The sequence below is a fragment of the Panthera pardus genome, unplaced genomic scaffold (genome assembly GCF_024362965.1).
Source record: "Panthera pardus isolate Hobbes unplaced genomic scaffold, ASM2436296v1 HiC_scaffold_24, whole genome shotgun sequence".
In the NCBI taxonomy this organism is placed as follows: Eukaryota; Metazoa; Chordata; class Mammalia; order Carnivora; family Felidae; genus Panthera; species Panthera pardus.
The window spans coordinates 66,319,851-66,341,853 of NW_026526810.1; the positions used below are offsets into that span (position 1 = coordinate 66,319,851).

The 22,003-nt window shown below is 44.2% G+C and overlaps 1 protein-coding gene and 1 long non-coding RNA gene across 6 annotated transcripts; one reads left to right on the top strand and one right to left on the bottom strand.

Annotated features, from left to right (window-relative positions):
* Nucleotides 1–299: 299 nt before the first annotated feature.
* Nucleotides 300–20,224, top strand: LOC109255027 (bcl-2-like protein 2). Of its 4 annotated transcripts, none has more exons than XM_019429413.2 (8): nucleotides 11,240–11,605; nucleotides 11,962–12,076; nucleotides 12,784–12,851; nucleotides 13,168–13,274; nucleotides 13,741–13,828; nucleotides 13,917–14,068; nucleotides 15,004–16,791; nucleotides 17,445–20,224. In XM_019429413.2, exons 1-7 carry the CDS (start codon nucleotides 11,255–11,257, stop codon nucleotides 15,041–15,043), a joined length of 921 nt encoding a protein of 306 aa, XP_019284958.1. In that variant the 5' UTR covers nucleotides 11,240–11,254; the 3' UTR covers nucleotides 15,044–16,791; nucleotides 17,445–20,224. The 4 variants fall into 4 exon arrangements, with proteins under 4 accessions (XP_019284959.1, XP_053745250.1, XP_019284958.1 ...); XM_053889276.1 differs by lacking the exon at nucleotides 11,240–11,605 and adding an exon at nucleotides 11,794–11,817; XM_019429414.2 differs by lacking the exons at nucleotides 11,240–11,605; nucleotides 11,962–12,076; nucleotides 12,784–12,851; ... (3 more) ...; nucleotides 15,004–16,791; nucleotides 17,445–20,224 and adding exons at nucleotides 300–411; nucleotides 708–795; nucleotides 1,248–1,687; nucleotides 2,250–6,010.
* LOC128772991 (uncharacterized) lies at nucleotides 5,667–11,133 on the bottom strand. 2 transcript variants are annotated; one of them, XR_008417144.1, is made up of 3 exons: nucleotides 10,817–11,133; nucleotides 9,391–9,475; nucleotides 5,667–5,768 (listed from the first exon to the last, which is right to left on the bottom strand). It is a non-coding gene; the product is annotated as an uncharacterized LOC128772991 (long non-coding RNA). The 2 variants fall into 2 exon arrangements; XR_008417143.1 differs by having other exon boundaries at nucleotides 9,391–9,478.
* Nucleotides 20,225–22,003: the final 1,779 nt, after the last annotated feature.

Sequence of the window (22,003 nt, forward strand, 5' to 3'; positions counted from 1 at the left end):
GCTCCTCTAATTCAGGCATCCACTCTAAGGCTGGAAAAATTCAACAAGTGCGTGGAACATCAGAGATCTTCTGGAAATGCTGAATTTGCTCCGAGGTTTCCTGAGGTCTAGCCGGCTTCTCTGGGCAGTCTTCAGGCTCAGGAGCCCAACCTGGCCCTCTGTCTCCTCTCCACCCTGCTCTCTTGGCCTCCAGCAGCCCTCTCTCTTCCGGAGTTGTGGCCTTCCCAAGCTTGCTTCCCAGCTCCGCCCCTCTCTCTGGACGCATCTCTGGGCCCCATCATCACCCGGCGCCGGGCCCTCCCTCCCACCCCCCTTTCTCCTCCCTCCTTCCTTCCCTCCCTTCCTCCGTCTCTCCCTCCCTCCCAGCTCCTGCACCAGGAAACGGCCCGGATCCTGGCAGCGGCCTGACCCGTGAGATCCCTAACCTGGCAGGCAGGAGGGGTTGGAGACTTGCTGAGGGTGGGGGTAAAGGAGGAGCTGGGCTGTTGGATTGCACTGGGGGGAGCCGGGAGTAGATACGGTGTCGGCAGGAAGCCCTTGGCCCTGGGTTTCCTGGGAGGACAGTCATTAAACATGGATTCGGCCACACAGCTGGTAGAACGTTGGGGGCAGGGGCCGGTCCCGGGAGCTGCACCCCCAGCCTTCTCTGTCCAGACTGTGATCCAGGCCTTCCCCGCCTAGCTCTGCTCTCCCCCTCCCCTTCCCAGGGCTCCACGCTGGCCAGGAGGATGAAAGGCCCCAGCTGGGGGCTCCTTGCCACCAGCGCTGGGTCCTAAAAGCTGCCATCCAGGCTGGGTGAGTGTCCCCTTCCTTCTCTGTCCCTGGCAGCCCTTTGCTTCTCCCACCTTTTCCTTCAGCTCCTGTCTCCTCCCCCATCTTGTGCCTCTGCCAGCATCTTCACATCTTCCCTCTGGGGAGGTACTAAGACCCTAAGCTAAAATGGTGTGTATTGTGGAAAGGGGGTTTGTAGGGGGGTTATAGAGTTGGTGTTTTTTTATTATGGAAAGAATCTAAAGTATTTTAAAAATAAAATTTACTTGTTTTACATTTAACACATTACAAATTAATGGTCAGCCCCTCATGCTCTGGCCTCTCACCTTGACTTAATTCCCACATTCTTGCTCCTCCCTGCTCAGTGGTCTCTGAGCATTTCCTCCCAACTCTCACTGGGTTGGCCAAGCCTGAAGTGCCCCTTCTGGCTCTCTGACCATATATTCATGCCAGTCTTTCATCCTTGACTCTTACAGCTGCCCGGATGGCGACCCCAGCCTCAGCCCCAGACACACGGGCTCTAGTGGCAGACTTTGTAGGCTATAAGCTGAGGCAGAAGGGTTATGTTTGTGGAGCAGGCCCTGGGGAGGGCCCAGCAGCTGACCCACTGCACCAAGCCATGCGTGCAGCTGGAGATGAGTTTGAGACCCGCTTCCGGCGCACCTTCTCTGATTTGGCAGCCCAGTTGCATGTGACCCCTGGGTCAGCCCAGCAACGCTTCACCCAGGTCTCTGATGAACTCTTCCAAGGGGGCCCCAACTGGGGCCGCCTTGTGGCCTTCTTTGTCTTTGGAGCCGCACTGTGTGCTGAGAGTGTCAACAAGGAGATGGAGCCACTTGTGGGACAAGTGCAAGAGTGGATGGTGGCCTACCTGGAGACACGGCTGGCCGACTGGATCCACAGCAGTGGGGGCTGGGTAAGAAGCTTCTCAATTGCTGCTCTGCACACCCCTCTGCAAAGATGGTCTCCAGAGGGAAGACAGGGGTTCTGGCTGGAGGCTGGGGTCTGAGTCTCCCTATTTGGGTGGAATCAGATGCTCTCACCATGGGTGTCACACACTCCAGGGCTGCCATGCAGTCATCACTGGATGGGCTCATGGTCCAAAGCAGAGGACAGAATACACAGTGCCTGCAGGGAAATGGCATCCAGCCATCAGGAGCTTTTTACACCAGAGTATGTGGCATGGGCGGGGGGGTGTCAGGGGGTCAGGAAAGCCTTGGCAAAGGATGCCAGTTCTGAGCAAAATGTTTGGCCAGGGAAAGGCTGGGATTCACTTGAGGCAGAAAGGGCAAATGAGCCAGGCGCTCATGGGGGATGATCGGGGCTTGCAGCCAGTAGAGCTTTGGCTGGAGAGGAGCTGGGTATGGGGTAGTGCTTGTAGTGGATGGAACTGGAACTCTTCCTCTCCTCTTTCCTCCACTCTTTCCTCTCCTGATATCCCTTTCTCCTTTCTCTCCTACTTCCCTTCTCTCCCACAGGCGGAGTTCACAGCTCTATACGGGGACGGGGCCCTGGAGGAGGCGCGGCGTCTGCGGGAGGGGAACTGGGCCTCAGTGAGGACAGTGCTGACAGGGGCCGTGGCACTGGGGGCCCTGGTAACTGTAGGGGCCTTTTTTGCTAGCAAGTGAGAAAGTCCAGGGCCAGGTGGGGCTAGGTGTAGTTGGGGGACAAGAGAGCAGGAACAGAACAAGAGAAATGCCCTTGGAAGAAGTGGGTGAATGGATGGGCATGGAATGGGGATGGGAAGGGGCAGGGTACTGTGGGAAGGAGCTGTGTGTGCCAGGCAGGCAGTCGGAAGGATGAGCTGGAGACATTAGGGTATGTGTTTGGAAAGCGAGCAGGCCAGGAGATGGAGGCATTCCAGGGTTGGGAGGAGGTGGGAGAGATCATGCCTATAGGTATGGGAACACAAAACTATAACTAGAGCTTACTTTGTAGCCCTAAAGAAGGAGGATTTGCATAAGGGGTTGTGTCTCCATTGGATGAGTGAGATTTGGGGAAAAACACCAAAGGCACATCCCTTTGGAATGGAAGCTTGGAGTTCTCAGGTGATAGGGAGAGGTGGCTGTGATGTTGGGCTGCTTGGACATGTGTATGCATGTGCACACGTGCTTGTGTGCATGCTAGGCTGCTTGTCTAACATGGTGGTGGCCGTATTCACAGAGAAAACATTCCCTGTTGAAGTGGCAAGAACAAGGGGCAGCTCTCTGCCCCTCCTCCCAACTCCCTCCTCCCCCTCTCCTTGTCCTGATGCCTCAAGGCTATGGGAAAAACACTGTATCCAGAAGAGGGCTTTGGGCACTTTTCCACAGAAAGTCATTTGCAGGGCTTTGGAGATAAGTTTTCTAGCTGGCCCTGTTGCTTCACCGTCCCTATTCCTTGTGCATCATGCACTTGCTGCTGCCTCCTGGGCTCTGACAGAAAACAGGGCCGTGGAGCCTGCAGTGGGGGTGGGTGGGGAGCTGGACCTACCTGCCGCCCTCCTCTCCCACTGGGGCACACTGGTGCCTAAAGTGTTCCCTGTCTCTGGGACCTTCTGTACCCAAACTCAAACTCTAAATTGGGACTCTAATTTTCCTTGTGAGTGTGTGGAGGTAAATGCTGATCTAGAGTACAGTCTGGGTCTTGCACTGTGTCTCAGTGAGACTGTTGATGCCTTGAGAGGAACATTCCAGCTCTGAACCCCATAGGTGTGAGGGTGACCTATACTCCGTGACTGGCCTATTCCGTGTAGTGGGCTTTGGTGCTGCTTTATCAAGGGCCAGATATATGGGTTCTAGAGTACCTACCATGACCTAGAAGCATTTATATTTTCTTTGAAGCCACGCTGTTTGCATGGGTGTTACTTGTCTGTACCTCTGAGTCTGAGGACATTAACTTTAGAGCTCACAGTCCTCTAGAACAGATTCCACTTATAGCTTTTTCTTTTGAGAAAGAAATAATTTCACTCCAGATGCATGCCCTGAGCCAGACCTCACTGCTGCACTTCCCAAGGTGCTAAAATTGCTGCTCTCCAATGCTGACTTCAGACACAGTGCTCTAGAACCCTGCCCTTGATCCTGAGCACTGATCAGCTTAGCTAGACCATAGTTGACTCTTCTTGGGATTTTCATTTGGTCCCAAAATGTGGCAACATAGTTGTACTCACAAGAATGTGGGACCAAAATTGGCCTCAGGTGTTTAGCCCAGACTTTTGCTTTTGAGAGAGAGCTGCACTTTTTAATGGTATTTATAGGGGAGGTGGAAGACTGCATGTGCCACTTGGTCCATCGTGAGTATGCTGATACCAGAAACTCAGAGCTGGTCTGTGGCAGGCAGTTGGGGTGGGGTGGGGGGTCTCTGACTTGCTCAGGACAAACTAGACCAGTGGTTTTCAGGCTGCTTGGCAGAGCCCTGAGGTTTCCTAGGGGTTGCCTCAGGAGGCCTTGGGGAGGTGAAGGGAGGGGGTGCTGAGCAAGCTGGGCTACTTGTCCTTAAACAGAATAGCTCCCCTTGTAGCTGTCTTACATATCGGGGTTCAGGGTAAGATTTTATTTGCATTAAGGGGTTTGCTGCTGAAAAAAAAAGTTGGAAAACCACTGACTAGACCATCAGCTCCAAATTGGAGCCTGTGCTCCCCCAGGTTTGGGGCAGACTCCACCCTCCCCTCTACCACAAGACCACCTATCCCTGTTAACTCTCCTGGGGGCCTTTAGCAAACAGGAGCAGCAGGGACCGTGGTCAGGTAACTGAAATGCCCTGCTCTGAGGCCTTCACACCTTGGTAGAAGGAGAAGTTGTTTTCTGAAAGGGTAAAGGGCTTGGATTCCCAGAAGCATAGCTTGAATGGGACCGTAGTGGGCAGTTTTGATCTGTCCTGTTCTTGAGGGGCAATGGAAACCCCAGAGACTCTTCTGTCAGGGAAAACTAGAGACTCTTCTAGAGCCATATAGTTCCTTGGGATTAGCTCTTGGCCAGGAAGGCTGAGTATGGCTCCCAATTTTTAAATCTATTTCATTTTTTAAAAAATAAGGGAAATAAATCTAATTGCCATTTTTCAGAGATTAAATAGGTAGAGAGGGTGTTTCTTGCTCTCCAGAGCCCAAAGGGACATATAGGGATTTTGCTTAGGCCAAGGAAGGAGCAGAAGTAGGGCAACTAGGTCCTGCGATTATTAATCCTACTCCCCACTTATTCTAGGGTATATACTATTTTACTTTTTTAAATCATAAAATGGCGAGAGAACAGATTGGTTAGTTTAGAAGAAAAGAAAAAGCTCTATAAATATAAATATATATTCCTGTATTTTTATTTAATAATTTATAAATATCAAGTTCATTTGACTTTTATTTTTGTGTAATATGTAATGGTCGTATTAAAAAAAAATAAAGCCCAGAAGTTTAATGAGAAGGACTGAGCAGGGTTTGTGACTTCTACACTCTATAGCCTGGTGTCAGGACATTTCTTGATCTAATCATCTCTTCGTGACCTTGTTAATGGCAAGAATTAGAGTAACAAGGACTTGGGAAAGTGTTGAGACCATAAAGAAAAGAAAATCAGAGTTGTTCCCCATCTCCTAACCCCTGCCAAATGCCCAAAGCCAAGAGCTCCATCTATGTCAACCCAAATCTTTTTTTAATTTTATTTATTTAAAAACAGGTTTTTTTAAGTTTATTTATTTTTGCGAGAGAAAGACAGAGTGCTAGTGGGGGAGGAGCAGAGAGAGGAGAAGAAAGAGAGACAAAGAATCTGAAGCAGGCTCCAAGTTCTAACTGACTGAGCCACCCAGGTGCCCCTATGCCAACCCAAATCTTAAGAGGGTGTGTATATACAGTACTTTGGGATGGCTATAAACAAAAAACAAACCAAAACAAGGAAAACTTACCCCAAATCTTTGTGTGATGGTGACCAAGTCCTCACTTGTGGTTCGGCCTCTAATGACAATGAGCATTTCTCCCCTTACTCACTTCACTTCTGATATTCATTAACATAACATTTCATGTTATGAAGTGATAAATGCTATAAAGAAAAATAATTCATTAGCATGGAATTAGGAAAGTGTAACTGTAAATTTCAATGTTAAATAGAATAGTCAGGGAAAACCCTCATTTCTAAGGTGACTTTTGAGGAAAGTCATGAAAAATGAAATTGGAAAAATATTTTTATTGATACAGAAAGATGTTTCTATCTTGGTAAAAAAGAAAATAGAAAACAATATATACAGTATGATCCCACTTTGCTAAAATAAATATGTAAATATGTGTGTGTGTACATGCCTCTGTATGTATTTATGTACTGAAAATTTCAGGAAGGATATATGCCAAAATATCATTAGTGATTATCTGTGGGTGTTGGATTTTACTGGTGTTTTATTTTGTTCTTTTTACTGTCAGTATTTTCTGATTTTTTTTTATAAAGAACACATATTTCTGGTACAGCATATTAAAATAAGTTTAAGTTTTTAAAAAGTTAACGAAGCAGAATAGAAAATAAGCAGCCCAAAGGAGGTTCTTTCTCATTTAAGTGCACACCTCACTTCCCTGCAAGGACAGACCTAAGGAATTAAGGTAGGCGAGGCTAGACTTTGCATTAGAAAATAATTGAGAGTTGGCTCCACGATAGAGGTAAGTATATGATCAAGGTTTCAAGGTTCTGTATCAGCACTGTCCAACAGAAATATAACGCAAGCCATATATGTAGTTTTACATTTTCTAGTAGTCTCATTAAAACAAAAAGGAACAGTTATAAAACTAATTTTCACAATGTTTTACTTAGCCCAGTGTAAAAATTATTATAGTTTCAACCTATAATTAATATTAAGTAATTATTAATTTATTTTACAGTCTTTTGTTCATACAGAGTCTTGCAATTCCGTGTATATTTGATACTTTCAGTACATCTCCAGTCAGACTACTCATGTTCCAAGTGCTCAAACCATTTGTGACTAAGAGGTACCATATTAAATAACATAGTTCTAGGTTATAGAGAATTATTGCAGCATGCAAAAAAAGCAAGAGTTAAAAGCAGGAATGAAACTACCAAAAAGCCAAGTATTTATGTTGTTTAGTAAGAAAACTTTTCCCTTTTGTACAGAACTGGAGTTGCCCTCATCCCCTTTTAGTGATTTAATTCTTTTTTTTTTTTTTTTAAGTTTATTTGAGAGAGAGAGAGAGAGAGAGAAAGAGAACGCACACATAGTACATGGGAGGGGCAGAGAGAGACGAAGAGAGAGAATCGTAAGCAGGCTCCGCACTGTCACCATGGTGCCCGATGCGGGTTTTACACTCACAAACCATGAGATCCTCTGACCTGAGCTGAAAACAAGAGACAGACACTTAACCGACTAAGCTACCCAGGCACCCCTAATTCTCCTTTTTTTCCACTATCCATTCACTTCTATTAGCACATGTTTCCTTCTTCTGGCACACAGCATCAATGAGTTTCCATTTTCCCAAAATTCCATGGCCCTCTATTGAGAGGTTACTAATGAAGGAAAATTATACTCATAATGGGTAGATTTCACATCATTGCATAATAATTTTTTACAAATTCATTCTTAGAAACTTATCTCTTTGATGTTCTCTATGCATCAACAACAGGTAAGATATTAAAATTATTACGGAAGATCATTAATGCAGTTACCATTTATTGAATACAGAGTGATGGGCAATGAGAATACAAATATAATTATGATGATGTCCCTGCCTTTTACAGTTTACAGTCTAATAGGGAAGTATCTTACTTTACAAGTCACCATTCAAGTATCTTTTTAAATGTGTTTGTAAAAGTAATCATGCTTATTAGAGTAATTTGGGAGTTGGAAGGTTTTTTAATTTTAAACAAAAATAATATATGATATTGTGGAAAAAAATCATAGAACATAGAAAATTATGAGTCAGTTATAATCCTACTACTCAGAAATTACTACTATTAATATTTTGGCGTATTTCTTTCCCATCTTCTGTCCGTGCTTATATTTTATGATCATACTGTATATACAATTTTCTATACTACAATTCTGCTTACCATTATATTGCAGTTTTTCCTTGTTACTAAAAATGTTTTGAAGGCATAATGACCATATAAAATTACATCTATGTGTATATAATAATTTTCCTGAGTATGCCACTTGGACATTCAAGTTGCTTACATTTTTTTCACTCTGATGAATGTCTTTATTCTCAAATGTTGATCCAGTTTTTAGATTATTTCTTTAGAGCAGATCATAAGAAATACAATTACTGGTTTAAGAATCTCAACATTTTGAAAGCTTTTAGTACATATTACCAAAGGAAACATCGAACTGATTCTTGCTCCCTTTTTTCCCCTGAAGTCCAAGTTATTTATTTTTTCAGTCCAAATTATTTTTTTTATTTTAATTTTCTTAAATGTTTATTTATTTTTGAGAGAGAGAGAGAGAGAGCGAGCATGAGCGGGGAGAGGCGGAGAGAGTGGGAGACACAGAATCCAAAGCAGGGTCCAGGCTCTGAACCGACAGCACAGAGCCCAACACGGGGCTCAAACTCACAAACTGCAAGATAATGACCTGAGCCGAAGTTGGAAGCTTAACGGACTGAGCCACCCAGGTGCCCCAGTCCAAATTATTTTTTTAAAAACTAAGACATCATAATGATACTTTAATCATACTTTATATACAATTTTATATTTACTTCTTTGGCCTAACATAATTACTTTTGCATGTTATTACACACTATGTGTAAACCTTTTAATAGGTGCATAATAATCTTTGGATATAATAACAACTTGCCTAAACATTTGTCTATTGTGGGAATTTAGTCTTTTTCCGAATTTCAACATCATACATAATGTAATTTTTGTGTATTAAAGCAGACCTTGTAATAATTTTGACCTAAGTTTCGAAAGTTGGCTCTGAATTCCCTGCTCATTTTTTTCTTTTTTTAAAAAATTAAAAAAAAAATTTTTTTTTTACATTTATTTATTTTTGAGAAACAGTGAGACAAAGCGTGAGCGGGGGAGGGGCAGAGAGAGGAGACACAGAATTTGAAGCAGGCTCCAGGCTCTGAGCAAGCAGTCAGCACAGAGCCTCATGTGGAGCTTGAACCCACAAACTGTGAGATCATGACCTGAGTAGAAGTCGGACGCTCAACCGACTGGGCCACTCAGGCACCTCCAAAATTTTTTAAAATGTTTATTTATTTTTGAGAGAGAGAGAAAGAGAGAGAGATAAGCAGGGGAAGGGCAGAGAGAGGGAGACACAGAATCTGAAGCAGGCTCCAGGCTCTGAGCTATCAGCACAGAGCCTGACACAGGGCTCTAACTCCTGAATGGGGAGGTCACGACCTGAGCTGGTCAGATGTCCCACCACTTTTTACCACCTACTCACTGCTAATTAGTTCCATGATTTGGGTGTTACTTCACTCTTTCTTCATCCCTAAAACAAGTTATAGTTTTGGAAATATTTGCTTCATAGAGTTGTTAAGGATTCAATGAGATATAATAAGGAATCTAGGATTGTACCTATTACAAAATCAAGTGCTCAACAAAATTAGGATTTGAAGCATTATTTAAAAAATCACATTTCCCTTGATTTGCCTGATTAGCTTAAATCAGGCACCAATAAAACATCAACATCTTGATTAGGTTAAGATTAGTAGAAAACCTTTTTCTTCCAGCGACTTCACAATCTTTTAGGGTTTGTCTTCGGTGCTCACGTTAGTTCTCCCAGACCACTGGAGCTGCGATGGCTGCTGAAGTAATTTTCAGTGAAATTTTAAGAACTATGACTCTGCTCAGAATTCCCCTGTTCCTGAGGTAAGGATTTTTGAGAAGTGAGGGTGAGGGGAAGAATGGGGTATATTGAAAAGCTTTTGACTTTTTGGTTTGCTAACAGAGATCTCCTCTTGTCCAAATCCCTGCCCCAGCCATACACATCCTATTGGGGTTGTGTGATTTAACTAATTTGAATGGCCTCATTTGAATCTGGCTGTCAAATCGTAGCTTGGTCTGGCCACAAATAACCCTTTTGCAAACTTAACACCGTCATTCCTTACTTTTTAAAAAACGCGTAGTAACACTGCTACAATAGGGCAACCCTGCTTTCCAGGACTAGGTCTCATTGGTTATCTCAGAGTACAAACGTGTGTTGGGAACCTGCGAGGAGGAATTCCTCTGCGGACTGAAGGAAGGTTTGGGGAGTGGGAAAGCCTTGAAAAATGAGGGTGGCACCCAGATCCCCAATAAATGCAAACATTTATTGGACATCTATTATGTACAAAGCATACTGCCCCACAGTGGGGTTGCAAATATAAGTAGGATCCAGCCACTCATTCCCAAACTCACAATGCAGGACAAAATGAGCGCACAGTGGGAGTAGGCCTGCTTGTTATGGGAAAGGAGGGGGTAGTGAAAGGTTCTTCAGTAGAGGCGATGCTGGGGCCTGCAGTGTACATGGGTACATTGCGTGTAGAGGTACAGACCTGTGTGCAGGTACACCCCCCTGGAACGAGAAGGGTGGAAATAACATTTGCGAAGTAGGCTGGTCCTGAGATCTCTTAAGGCCACGGTAAAGTTTTATTTTTACCGGGCCAGCAAAAGGGAGCCGGCTCTAAGTAGCGGCGAGGCTTGGAAAGATGACACTGGAAGCTGAGAGACCTATTAGGGAGCTGTAGCAAACAGTCCAAGAAAAAGGCTAAAACTGGAGCATGAACAGGGGTTTGTAAAGTATGCCTGTGTAAGGAAGACAGATCAGACAGGGCTAGTAGCTCTGGAGTGAGGATTCCTCCCTGCTTTTTGGTTTGGGAGAACTGGTTGGTGGATGTTGGTACCAATAACTTGGATGGGAAAAGTAAGCTTACTGGAAAGCGCCATTCAGAACCTCCATTTCCAGCAACATCCCATCTACTGATTCTTTCCTGGTCAGCAAACCAGATTCCAGAAACCGCCTCAATGTTTCCGGCCTCTGCCTTCCAACAGCTCTCTACTTGGCAACCAGTAGTGTCAAAATGGCGGCCTCCCTAAGGACTAGTCATGTGACCTCGGGTTTCCCTTGATGGAAGCCTGGCAGTCCGTTGCGGGGCAAGGTTCACCTGTCACGAAACGGGTGTTAGCCCTTCAAATCCCGCGAGCCAATCGGCATCTGAGACGGCCGGTGCGGCAAGGCGATCGGAAGACTGGTTCTTTCCCCTCACCCAGCCAGCAGCCAATCCCCGAACGTCATATACTTCGCGGATCCGCCTGGAGGCGGGGCGGGAAGCAGGAATGTCGTCACAGCTCTGGCGGTATTGTTACCTAAGGACTTGAGAGGAGGTGGGACATGTGTTGATTGACAGACCAATTCCCCTACCGGGATTTGAGAATTTGTTGCAATATCCCGCCTTAAGGGTGGGATCTTATTTGATTGTCAAGTAATATTCCCCAATGGAGTCCTAGCTGGTGGTGACGGGCAGGCTGCTAGACTAATGAATCCTCGGCGTGCCCGGCGCAGTTCTCCAATCGCCGGGCGGCGGGCCCCAGTCTGAGCGGCGATGGCGGCGGCGGCGGCGGCGGCAGCAGCAGCGGGGGCTGCGGGCGGTCGGGGCTCCGGGCCGGGGCGGCGGCGCCATCTTGTGCCCGGGGCCGGTGGGGAGGCCGGGGAGGGGGCCCCGGGGGGCGCAGGGGACTACGGGAACGGCCTGGAGTCTGAGGAACTGGAGCCTGAGGAGCTGCTGCTGGAGCCCGAGCCGGAGCCCGAGCCCGAAGAGGAGCCGCCCCGGCCCCGCGCCCCCCCGGGAGCTCCGGGCCCTGGGCCTGGCTCGGGAGCCCCCGGCAGCCAGGAGGAGGAGGAGGAGCCGGGACTGGTCGAGGGTGACCCGGGGGACGGCGCCATTGAGGACCCGGTGAGGGAAGGAGGGCGAACGAGCAGGGCCGTCCGTGTCACGGGAGGCCCAGAGCTCGGGCGAGCGGGAGGCAGGCGGGAGGCAGGCGGGGGGTGGGGGTGGGCGGGGAATAACGTGGCTGGGGCAGGGCCGGGGACGGATCCTCGACCGCCAGAAGGGGCCTAGCCGGGTTGATTCGGGCGTTATGGGTGCTTAGTATTGTTTTAGAGAAGGTAGCTTGCTTTTCTTTTCATCGTGACCCGTGTGTGGGGCGAGGGAAATGGCCGAGCATGAGGCCGCGCTCGGACGGAGAGCTGGGCGCAGCCCTTGGTTGGTTCCTGTTAAGCTCTTCTCCATACCCTCTCCACTCATTGTAGGAGCTGGAAGCGATCAAAGCTCGAGTCAGGGAGATGGAGGAAGAAGCCGAGAAGCTAAAGGAGCTACAGAACGAGGTAGAGAAACAGATGAATATGAGTCCACCTCCAGGCAATGGTGAGTAACTGGCGGTTGCACGCGGAACCCGGGTCCTCGGAAGGGTTATGCGAACACGGGTTGTATGGGATTAGATGCTCGGGACTTTGAGGCTGCTTGTCTGAGCAATTACTGGGTAGGTGCTGTGGTCATTGTCCATTGTGTGTTCCTCTGACCTTAGTGAGGCAAAAACCTGTTTTGATGATGGTAATCTTGTGCCTTTCTTTGTCCTTTTTACATGTGTGTTGCTCTTTGTTCTTTATTCTACCTCTACTCTTTGTGGAGGTTTCCAATTGGCATTTGACCTTCAAGGCTCATGGTTCTTCTTTTAGTTTGAGACCTTTTAAGAGTCCTAAGAAATTGCTCCACTACAGGGGGCTTTCCCTTTAATCCAGAAATGTTGAGTTTGGGTTCCCTTGATTTTGTTCACTTTTCAAATGATTTCACTCAAAGTTATTCAATAAACAGGGACTTGGTTTGGGGGAAGGAGGGAATTCCTGTACTGTTCTCTCTGGTTTTTAGGACTGTGTTAATCTGTTGCTGATTTGTCAAATGTTCACTGAGTACCTTTTGTGTGTTAGATGGTATTCTTGATAATGGGTACAGCAGGGAACAGAGCAGACCTAAATCTTTGCCTTCACTGTAGCACTGGTGGTGGGAGGGGTACATTTATTGGTCAAATAGAAAACTAGCTTTGTTTTCCCCTCCGATTTCTTTTTTCTTCAAAGCTGGCCCAGTGATCATGTCCATTGAAGAGAAGATGGAGGCTGATGCCCGTTCCATTTATGTTGGCAATGTATGTATTAGGGCCCTGATTAGTGTTGGGGGAAGCTCTTGTTTTGGGAGTTGCTTAGTAGGAGTATTGAAAGGAACATCTCAAGGATAGGTGGTGGATTTGGGGAATATTGGGAGGGTTTGGAGGGGGTAAAAGGTACTGGTGATCAGCAGCGGCTTTAGGGTTGGGAAGAGAAAAGGATTAATTTCTTAAAGAATCAGATTTGATGTGCCTTGGTGTATATGGTGGCCCAGCCCAGAGGCTCGGCGGAGATACCTGTTGAGATGGGAGCTTGTTTGCCCAGTACGTGTGAAACATAATCCCTTTATCCCCACAGGTGGACTATGGTGCAACAGCAGAAGAGCTGGAAGCACACTTTCATGGTTGTGGTTCAGTCAACCGTGTTACCATACTTTGTGACAAATTTAGTGGCCATCCTAAAGGGTAAGTAGGGAAGTAAGTTGAGGTCATTTTAATCACATTTTAAAAGTAGACAAAATGTTTTATATTGAACAGTAAGTTAACTTGCTGTTAAAGTAAGTGGTGTTCATCTTATGAGGAATTAATGGAGATGTATATCAGGAGTTGCATGTAAATGCTTTCAGAGGCCTTTAGATAAAGATGAAGGTTAGTGTGGGTGTATTCATGAGCTAGAAGAGAGAGGGACAGCTTCTGCTTAGCCCTAACTGGTTCTGCTATATGGAAATCCAGGCCCTGTGGATACTGTTTTATAATTTTCCAAGAGTAGCTAGAAATTTGGATTGAAATCTTGCATTTAAGAATTTTTTGAAAAGTAATAAAAAAATGTGGATGTGTTATTACTTGAGTAAAGCATGCCTAAAAATTGGATTTGACACGTAAGCTGCTTTTTTAAACTTCAGATAGATAAAATGACTATTATTCTTTTCAGGTTTGCATATATAGAGTTCTCAGACAAAGAGTCAGTGAGGACTTCCTTGGCCTTAGATGAGTCCCTATTTAGAGGAAGACAAATCAAGGTAAGCCCCATGCCCATTGCTGTTCTGGTTCTGTGTAAACTCTCCAGGCTTATTCTGAGGCTTTTTGTTGTACATCTGTCACTGTCAGGTGATCCCAAAACGAACCAACAGACCAGGCATCAGCACAACAGACCGGGGTTTCCCACGAGCCCGATACCGTGCCCGGACCACCAACTACAACAGTTCCCGCTCTCGATTCTACAGTGGTTTTAACAGCAGGCCCCGGGGTCGCGTCTACAGGTCAGGATAGATGGGCTGCTCCTCTCCCCCCGCCTCCCATGAGCCCTGTATGTTTCCTTCTCTCCTGATCTGAGGAATCTCCCTCACTTACCCTCCCCTTGGTCTCCAGGGACTTGGTCTCCTGCCTGTGCAGGGTGAGGAAGGTAGTTGCAGGCCAGGCCAGGAGGCCAGTCTCATCATCGTTTTCTGGAGCAAGAGTTGGTGATAAGGGCTGGATCTCTCCACTTTGTTCTGAGAGATGGTTCTTCCCCCAGCCTTTTTTCCCTTGAGAGTTGGTGGCAGTGAAGGTGTTTACAAAACAGGCCAGGAAGAATGGCCTCAGAGTAGTGAAGGCACTGCTTGGACATTTGCTACTTTTCCCAGAGTTAAGGAGGAGTTGAAGATTGAACCTCCCTTGGAAGAATACCAGAGGCTAGTTGATCCTTTTCAACAGCCATGTGGGAGGATAATGAGATACTTTTTAACTGAGCCAGTGTTTTACAAGGTTAACTTTTTCTCTGGGCCTAGTGTGATGCCCATGTTGTTGCTTTATTATCGTCTCTCTGCCTTTAAATAGACAGGATAAGCATATAGACCTTGGCTTTTCATAAGATTTACTTATCTACTCCCAGGAGTTAGGGAGGATCTGATGGTGAAGGCCTGGGGTTTAGAGCTGTGGAGAACTGACTGAAAAGTGGATAAACAATAAGTCCGTTTTCTTGCCCCTATTATCTCAGATATGCTTTTTTGTCAATGGCAAGGTATTCTGTTAAATTGTCCCCTCCCATTTGCCAGGTGTGTCACTATTTTTGGGATAATGGGGTCTGTTTTAGGATACTTGGAAACTTCTTTCCCCCCATTCCCTGCACTATAACTGGGGCAAGGGCCCATGGGGAGGGGCTTGTGCTGACTCTTAAGTGATTATGTTAACACCTAACTCTCCTTCTTTCTTCCAGGGGCCGGGCTAGAGCGACATCATGGTATTCCCCTTACTAAAAAAAGTGTGTATTAGGAGGAGAGAGAGGAAAAAAAGAGGAAAGAAGGAAAAAAAAAAAAGAATTAAAAAAAAAAAAAAAGAAAAACAGAAGATGACCTTGATGGAAAAAAAAAATATTTTTAAAAAAAAAGATATACTGTGGAAAGGGGGGAGAATCCCATAACTAACTGCTGAGGAGGGACCTGCTTTGGGGAGTAGGGGAAGGCCCAGGGAGTGGGGCAGGGGGCTGCTCATTCACTCTGGGGATTCGCCATGGACACGTCTCAACTGCGCAAGCTGCTCCCCTTGTTTCCCTGCCCCACTTCACCACCTTGGGGGCTGCTCAAGGGTAGGTGAGCATGGGTGGTAGGAGGGGTTTTTTTACCCAGGGCTCTGGAAGGACACCAAACTGTTCTGCTTGTTACCTTCCCTCCATCTTCTCCCTAACTTTCACAGTCCCCTCCTGCCTGCTCCTGTCCTGCCAGGTCTACCACCCATCCCACCCCTCTTTTCCGGCTCCCTGCCCCTCCAGATTGCCTGGTGATCTATTTTGTTTCCTTTTGTGTTTCTTTTTCTGTTTTGAGTGTCTTTCTTTGCAGGTTTCTGTAGCCGGAAGATCTCCGTTCCGCTCCCAGCGGCTCCAGTGTAAATTCCCCTACCCCTTGGGGAAATGCACTACCTTGTTTTGGGGGGTTTTGGGGCGTTTTTTTGTTTTTCAGTTTTTTGTTTTGTTTTGTTTTCCTTTGCCTTTTTTTCCCTTTTATTTGGAGGGAATGGGAGGAAGTGGGAACAGGGAGGTGGGAGGTGGATTTTCTTTATTTTTTTAGCTCATTTCCAGGGGGTGGGAGTTTTTTTTTTAATATGTGTCATGAATAAAGTTGTTTTTGAAAATAAAAATTGTTTGGCCTTTTGGGTGTAAGGGTTATTTATCTATTTTCCTATTTTCTCTTAGATCCCAGATGGCTGTTAATTCTCCTTTGTGGAAGTGCTGGTGTTGTGGAGGGGAAGTTCTCATTTACGAATTAAGGAGTAGGAGTTAAAATTACAACTAACAGGAACATTGTGTATTTAGTTGAGGATGATGAGTTTTCTGGGTAGCATGTAGCCCTGATTGGCATTTGAGGTAAATCAAATGAGCCTGGGAATGTAAAAGAACGGCCAGAAGAGAGTAATCTGATAGCACTTCAGTGTGTACTCCTGAGTAAATTGAACATGCAAATGAATTATCCACACCAGCAGCACTAGATTCTTAGGGGTATCTGGGTAGCTTTTCTTGTCTTTACCCCAAAGTCAGCTCAAAAAATGAGGGAGAAAGTAGTTAACTAACAAAGACCATGGCAATATCTTTTCTAGCCATGCAGTGACCACTTACTCTGTTCAGCTAACTCATTTTGAATCATTCCATTAATTAGGACTTAACTAACTGGCTTTTACTGATTTAATATCCTTAAGTTTAGTAGTTGGTCACATTAACACCAAATTTCTCTATTTTGTATTATGTCAAATCGGTATCCAGATTCCTTGGGTACTACTACATCGTGTTCCTGCCCCTCTGGCCCTGCTCAAGTCTTCTCCATTACTTACAGGATTTCTAAATTTAAACCTTTATATATTCTGTTGCACCATTAACCTCTGTTCCCAGAATATTTTGTGTTTGCCTCCGACCTAGGTATTCTCTTCAGTAATCTTAGGTTAAAGAAATGAGTGTCCTATATATCTCTGAAGCCTTAACCCACTTCTCCAATGGCTTTGTGTTCTGAATTCTCAGGTCAGTATTGACCACTTCAGCATTTGCTCATTTATTGTACTGTTCCTGTTGTGTCATTTGTTAAGCATTCTGCAGTGGGGGGGGATATCTGTCTGCTCTAACAACATTCAGCTAGAATAGTGTGGAGATTGCTGCAGAGGCTTATTAAGGAGTCTGGTAGCGATGGTTTCAATATTAACTTTGCTAGAATGTGAGAGGTCTGAAGTAGCTTGATGATGTTAATGCTGGGAAGGTCTCTTCTATCCACCAGGGGGCGTTAAGTGGCTATCTGCAAAACCCCTTCCAAATTGCTGGATCTTGGACAGGCGAGTGTCATTTTTTTGACCCTTCTTTGTTTTTAATTTTATATGTCCAGTCAGTTCTCCATATCCTGCCCATTCTTTCCATGCTATTTTAATTGCTTGAGCAACTCCCCATCTTAAAGTGGGCTCCTGGTAGATGTCTGACTCCACAAACTTAATGTTGCCAGAAATGCCCCTGTTCTACCACCAGTAATTGTAAACGCAGATGTGGAATGAAGTCCTTTCCCAATTTAATTCTGATTAGATTTCCCTGTCACATCTTGTTCTACATGTGATGCCCTGTGCATTGCAGTTAATTTTATTATATTTCATTTATTGCTCATGCTGTGCCCATTCCATCTGCTCTTTCAGAATCGTAATGTATAAAGCCAGGCACTACAGTCAGAAACCTTTCTTCATTCCCTAGTCATTATGAATCACTCCTGCACTCAGGGCAAATTGCTTCTATCTCTGTTTAGTACTTCATAGCTTTATAATTAAAACAATTACATCCCTGTTTCCCCACTAGACTGCAAGCTCCTTGAGGGTATGGATTGTGCCTTTGTATAACTTAGGTGCTCAGAAGGTGTTAATTCACCTTGGGGGTTCCCTTTATCCTGGACCTGCTAGTTCTTACCCTCACAAGCATCAGATTTCTTTCTTTACTTGGTCTTTTCATTTTTCCTGCATCATCCTAAGTGATTTTAGAGGAAGTAGCATGAAAGGAAAGTTGCTTTCCTTGGGAAAGATTGCTTGTTTTTTGGTCAGTCACTCCTGATGAGCTCCCTCTTATCTGAGGGATTGGAATGAACCTAGTCTCACATGGATCTTGTGGGAGGGAAGTGTCTAAGACAATTGGGGGAGCCTATCTCTAAGATTTCTCTGGAGTGAGAGTCTGAGTCAGGTCTTTGCAACGACAGCCCAGAGCTCTTTCAGATGGGATTTGCCCAACCTGACATCAGCAATAAAGAAAAGTGGTTGCTGTTTTTTTCCGATAACAGCCTTCCTTTTATGTATGGTTGAAATGAGTGGCCTTTCTTAAATCAAGACCTGATTTTAAAACATCTTTCAATTCTGCTAATCTCAAATGCCTTTTTCCCTTTCTTTATGCTTGTGGTAATCATTGATTCAACAAACATTTACTGAGTACCCAGCAAGTGCTGTTCTAGGTGCTAGCATTTGTTAAAGAGAAATCATTTAGTAAGAGAACTTTAATTTTATTCGCTGTAGAAAAGTGTCAGTTTGCCATACCTCTGGCATATCCCACTGAAAAGCTATATGGGTTTTGTTGTTAGATATAATTCACATACCATAAAGAATTACCTTTTAAGTGTACGATTCAATGGTATTTAGTGCAACATATATTAACCATCATCACTACCTAATTTTATTAACTCTATTTTCATAACCCCCCAAAGAACCCTATACCCATTAGCAAGCCCCCCTAATTTTCCCTCCCTCTAGCCCCTAGCAACTATTAATTTCTGTCTCTATGACTTTGCCTGTTCTGGATATTTCATATAAATAGAATCATACAATATGTGGCATTTTGTGTCTGGCTTCCTTCACTTAGCATAGTGTTTTCAAGATTCATGTTGTAGCATGTATCAGCACTTCATTCCTTTTCATAGCTGAATAATAATTCCTTGTATGGATTGACCACATTTTGACTATCCATGAGTTGATGGACATTTGCATTATTTCCTTTTTTTTTCTTTTTTTTACTATTAGGAACAGTGCTGCTACAAGCTACATGTTTTTTTTGTGAGCAAACATTTTCGTTTCTCTTAAATACATACCTAGGAGTGGAGTTGCTAGATCATAAAGTAACTAACTATGTTTAACCTTTTGAGGAACTACAGGGCTGTTTTCAAAAGCAGCTGCATCATTTTACATTTCTGCCAGCAGTGTATGAGGGTCAGTTTCTCCAGATCCTCACCTAACTTGTTACTGTCCATCTTTTTTATTATAGCCATCTTAGTGGGTATGAAGTGGTATCTCATGTTTTTTATTTGCATTTCTCTAATGACTAATGATGTTGAGCATCTTTTCATGTGCTTCCTGGCCATTTGTATATCTTCTTTAAAGAAAAATGCTCAAATTATTTGCCCACTTTTTAATTGGCTTGTCTGTCTTTTTATTATGAATTGTAAGAGTTCTTTAGATATTCTGAGTCTTAGACCTTTATCATATATTTGATTTGCAAATATTTTCTCCCATTTTGTTGGTTTTTTTTTTTTTTTTTTCCCACTTGATAGTATCCTTTGAAACAGAAAGGTCCTGGAGATTTATGCCTGTGTTTTCTCCTAAGAGTTTTATAGTTTAACTCTTACATTTAGGTCTTTGATCCATTTTAAATGAACTTTTGTGTATGGTGTGAGGGAGGGGCCACTTCATTCTTCTGCATGCAGATAATGCATTTGTCTCAGCACCATTTGTTTAAAAAGCTACTCTTTCCCCCATTGAATGGTGTTGGTACCCTTGTTGAAAATGCCAAGAATGTGCAGGCTTGTTTCTAGAGTCTCAAATCTATTCCATTGATCTATATGGATGTCCTATGCCATTACTACACTGTGTTCATTACTGTACCTTTGTAATAAGTTCTGGAAGTGGGAAGTATGAGACCTCCAATTTTGTTCTTTTTCAAGATTGTTTAGCTACTCTGGGTCTTTTACATTTCATATGAATTTCAGAATCAGCCTGTCAGTTTCTGCAAAAAAGAAAGCCAGAATGTTCATAGGGATTACACTGAATCTGTAGAACAATTTGGGGAGGATTGCCATTGTAACAATACTAAGTCTTCCAAACTACGAACACAGTATGTCTATTTATTTAAGTCTTTGATTTCTTTTAACAATGTTTTGTAGTTTCCAGTGTATAAGTCTTAGACTTCTTTTATTACATTTATTCTTAAGTATTGTCTTTTGCTATATTAAATGGAACTTTCTGCATTTTGCTTTCAGAATGTTCATTGCTATTGTATAGAAATACAATTGATTTTGTACATTGATCTTGTACAAGTTTAACTGTAAGTTTAGTAGCCTTACTGAACTTGTTTGTTTAGTTCTAACAGGTGTGTTTGTGTATTCCTTAGGATTCTCTATATACAAGATCATGTCACCTGCAAATATAGAGTTTTACATTGTCCTTTACATTCCGGATGTCTTGTTTTTCATTTTCTTGCCTCATTTCCCTAGCCAGAACCTCCAGTACAATGTTGAATAGAAGTGGTGAGAGCAGACATCCTTGTCTTACTCCTGATCTTCGGGAAAAGCTTTCAGTCAGTCGTGATAAGTAAGGTGTTAGCTGTGGGTTTTTCATAGATTACCTTTATATCATGGATGTTTAAACACTTGATGTTCTCCACACCATCCATGTTCTGTCATACCTCTGGACTTGGCACTGTTTCAGTCCAAATATCCAAGAAGCTTTCCTTGACTGTCCCCAAAAGAGCAGATCCTTCCTCCTCAGAGCCACTGAAGCACTTTTACATCTCCACATTTTCCACGTAGGATTGTAATGATTTGTCTCACAGTCTTCAGAGCCCTTGCAGGGAAGGACCATGCTCCCTCCCCCAGAGCTGAGGCAGCACCAGACAGTGGGTAATCCGCAAAAAATGGTTATGTGGTGGCCAGGCTAGGTTGACCGAATGAGAGGAATGAGAGTGGCCTTCATGTCACTTAATGTAACTTAAGCTTATAAATGTACCCTGTATATACTTTTAATTTTCCTTTGAATAACCCATTATGGCTCGTAGTTGTGAGTCCAACGAAAACATTTCTACAGTGTTTCATGTTCGTGAAAGTAGTCACTTCCTTATTTTCCTAAAAACGATCTCCCAAGTTCCTGGGTTGTCTTCTAAACTGATTACAGGAGAATTAATATTTTTGTGGTGTTTGGAAATATTTTCTATCTGGTGTACAGGAAGAAGATTGCAGGATCTCAGTTCTCAAAATCTGGCTACTCTACTTAAGAGTCACATAACCTTGAATAAGTTACCTTTTCAAACCTCAGTCTCCCCATTTGTAAAACCCTAAACCATGAGAACTGTTTCTCATGGGGTTATTGATCAGGCAGGGTCCAGTGAGATTATGTGGTTGGTGAATTTTAGAGCAAGATGCCAGTTGTGTTAGTTATACATGCTGACCCTTTTCACCTAGATTATGAATTTCTTAGGGGTGAAGGACTATGTTTTCCCCTGTGCTTCACTGATACTTCTTGAATGCTTTCATTTTCGTTGTCTCTACCTTTTTGGTTGAAGTCAGAGAATCTGGTTCTCTTTCAACTACCCTCCTACAGGAGCTGCTCGAACTTCCTGAGTGTTTTTTACTTTTTTTTCCCTGCCCTTCTTCCAGCAGTGTACAAAGACTGGATTTGCTGGAATGCCCCGTTGATACCATTCCTCACAATATGTACTGGATGATGTCATTAGTGTACGAATAACTCCTTGTACTTCCAAAAAGTACAGAACTTTCTTACCTACCGTCAGGTTGGTTTTCACCGAATCGCTGGAGACAGTAGTATGATCTCTTTTATCATTGGGGCTACTCAGAACTAAAAAGTGAACATTGGAATCAGTTACATTGTTCACAGACATTGTTCTACAGAATGTGGGGTACACAGTACATAACTGTGAAGGAACTAGTGGAGTTGAAAGAGCAGCCAGAAGGCCGGGTTTTGAGTCCTGGCTCTGCCATCTAATGGCAGATCCTTCCATTTCTCTCATTTCCATGTCCTCAGTAGTTAAATAGGATAAAAATAACAAAACCAATTTCAGAGGGCTGTGAAGATTAAATGAGAAGGGTTCTTATGAGTTCTCCAGTAATGCAATTAGTATGGAGACCCCAGCAGCATGGCTTAGTTCACAGAGCTTTGGGCCTCAGATTTGGATTGGCAGAGAGGAAGGAGATAGGACCCTGGGTGCTGCAGGA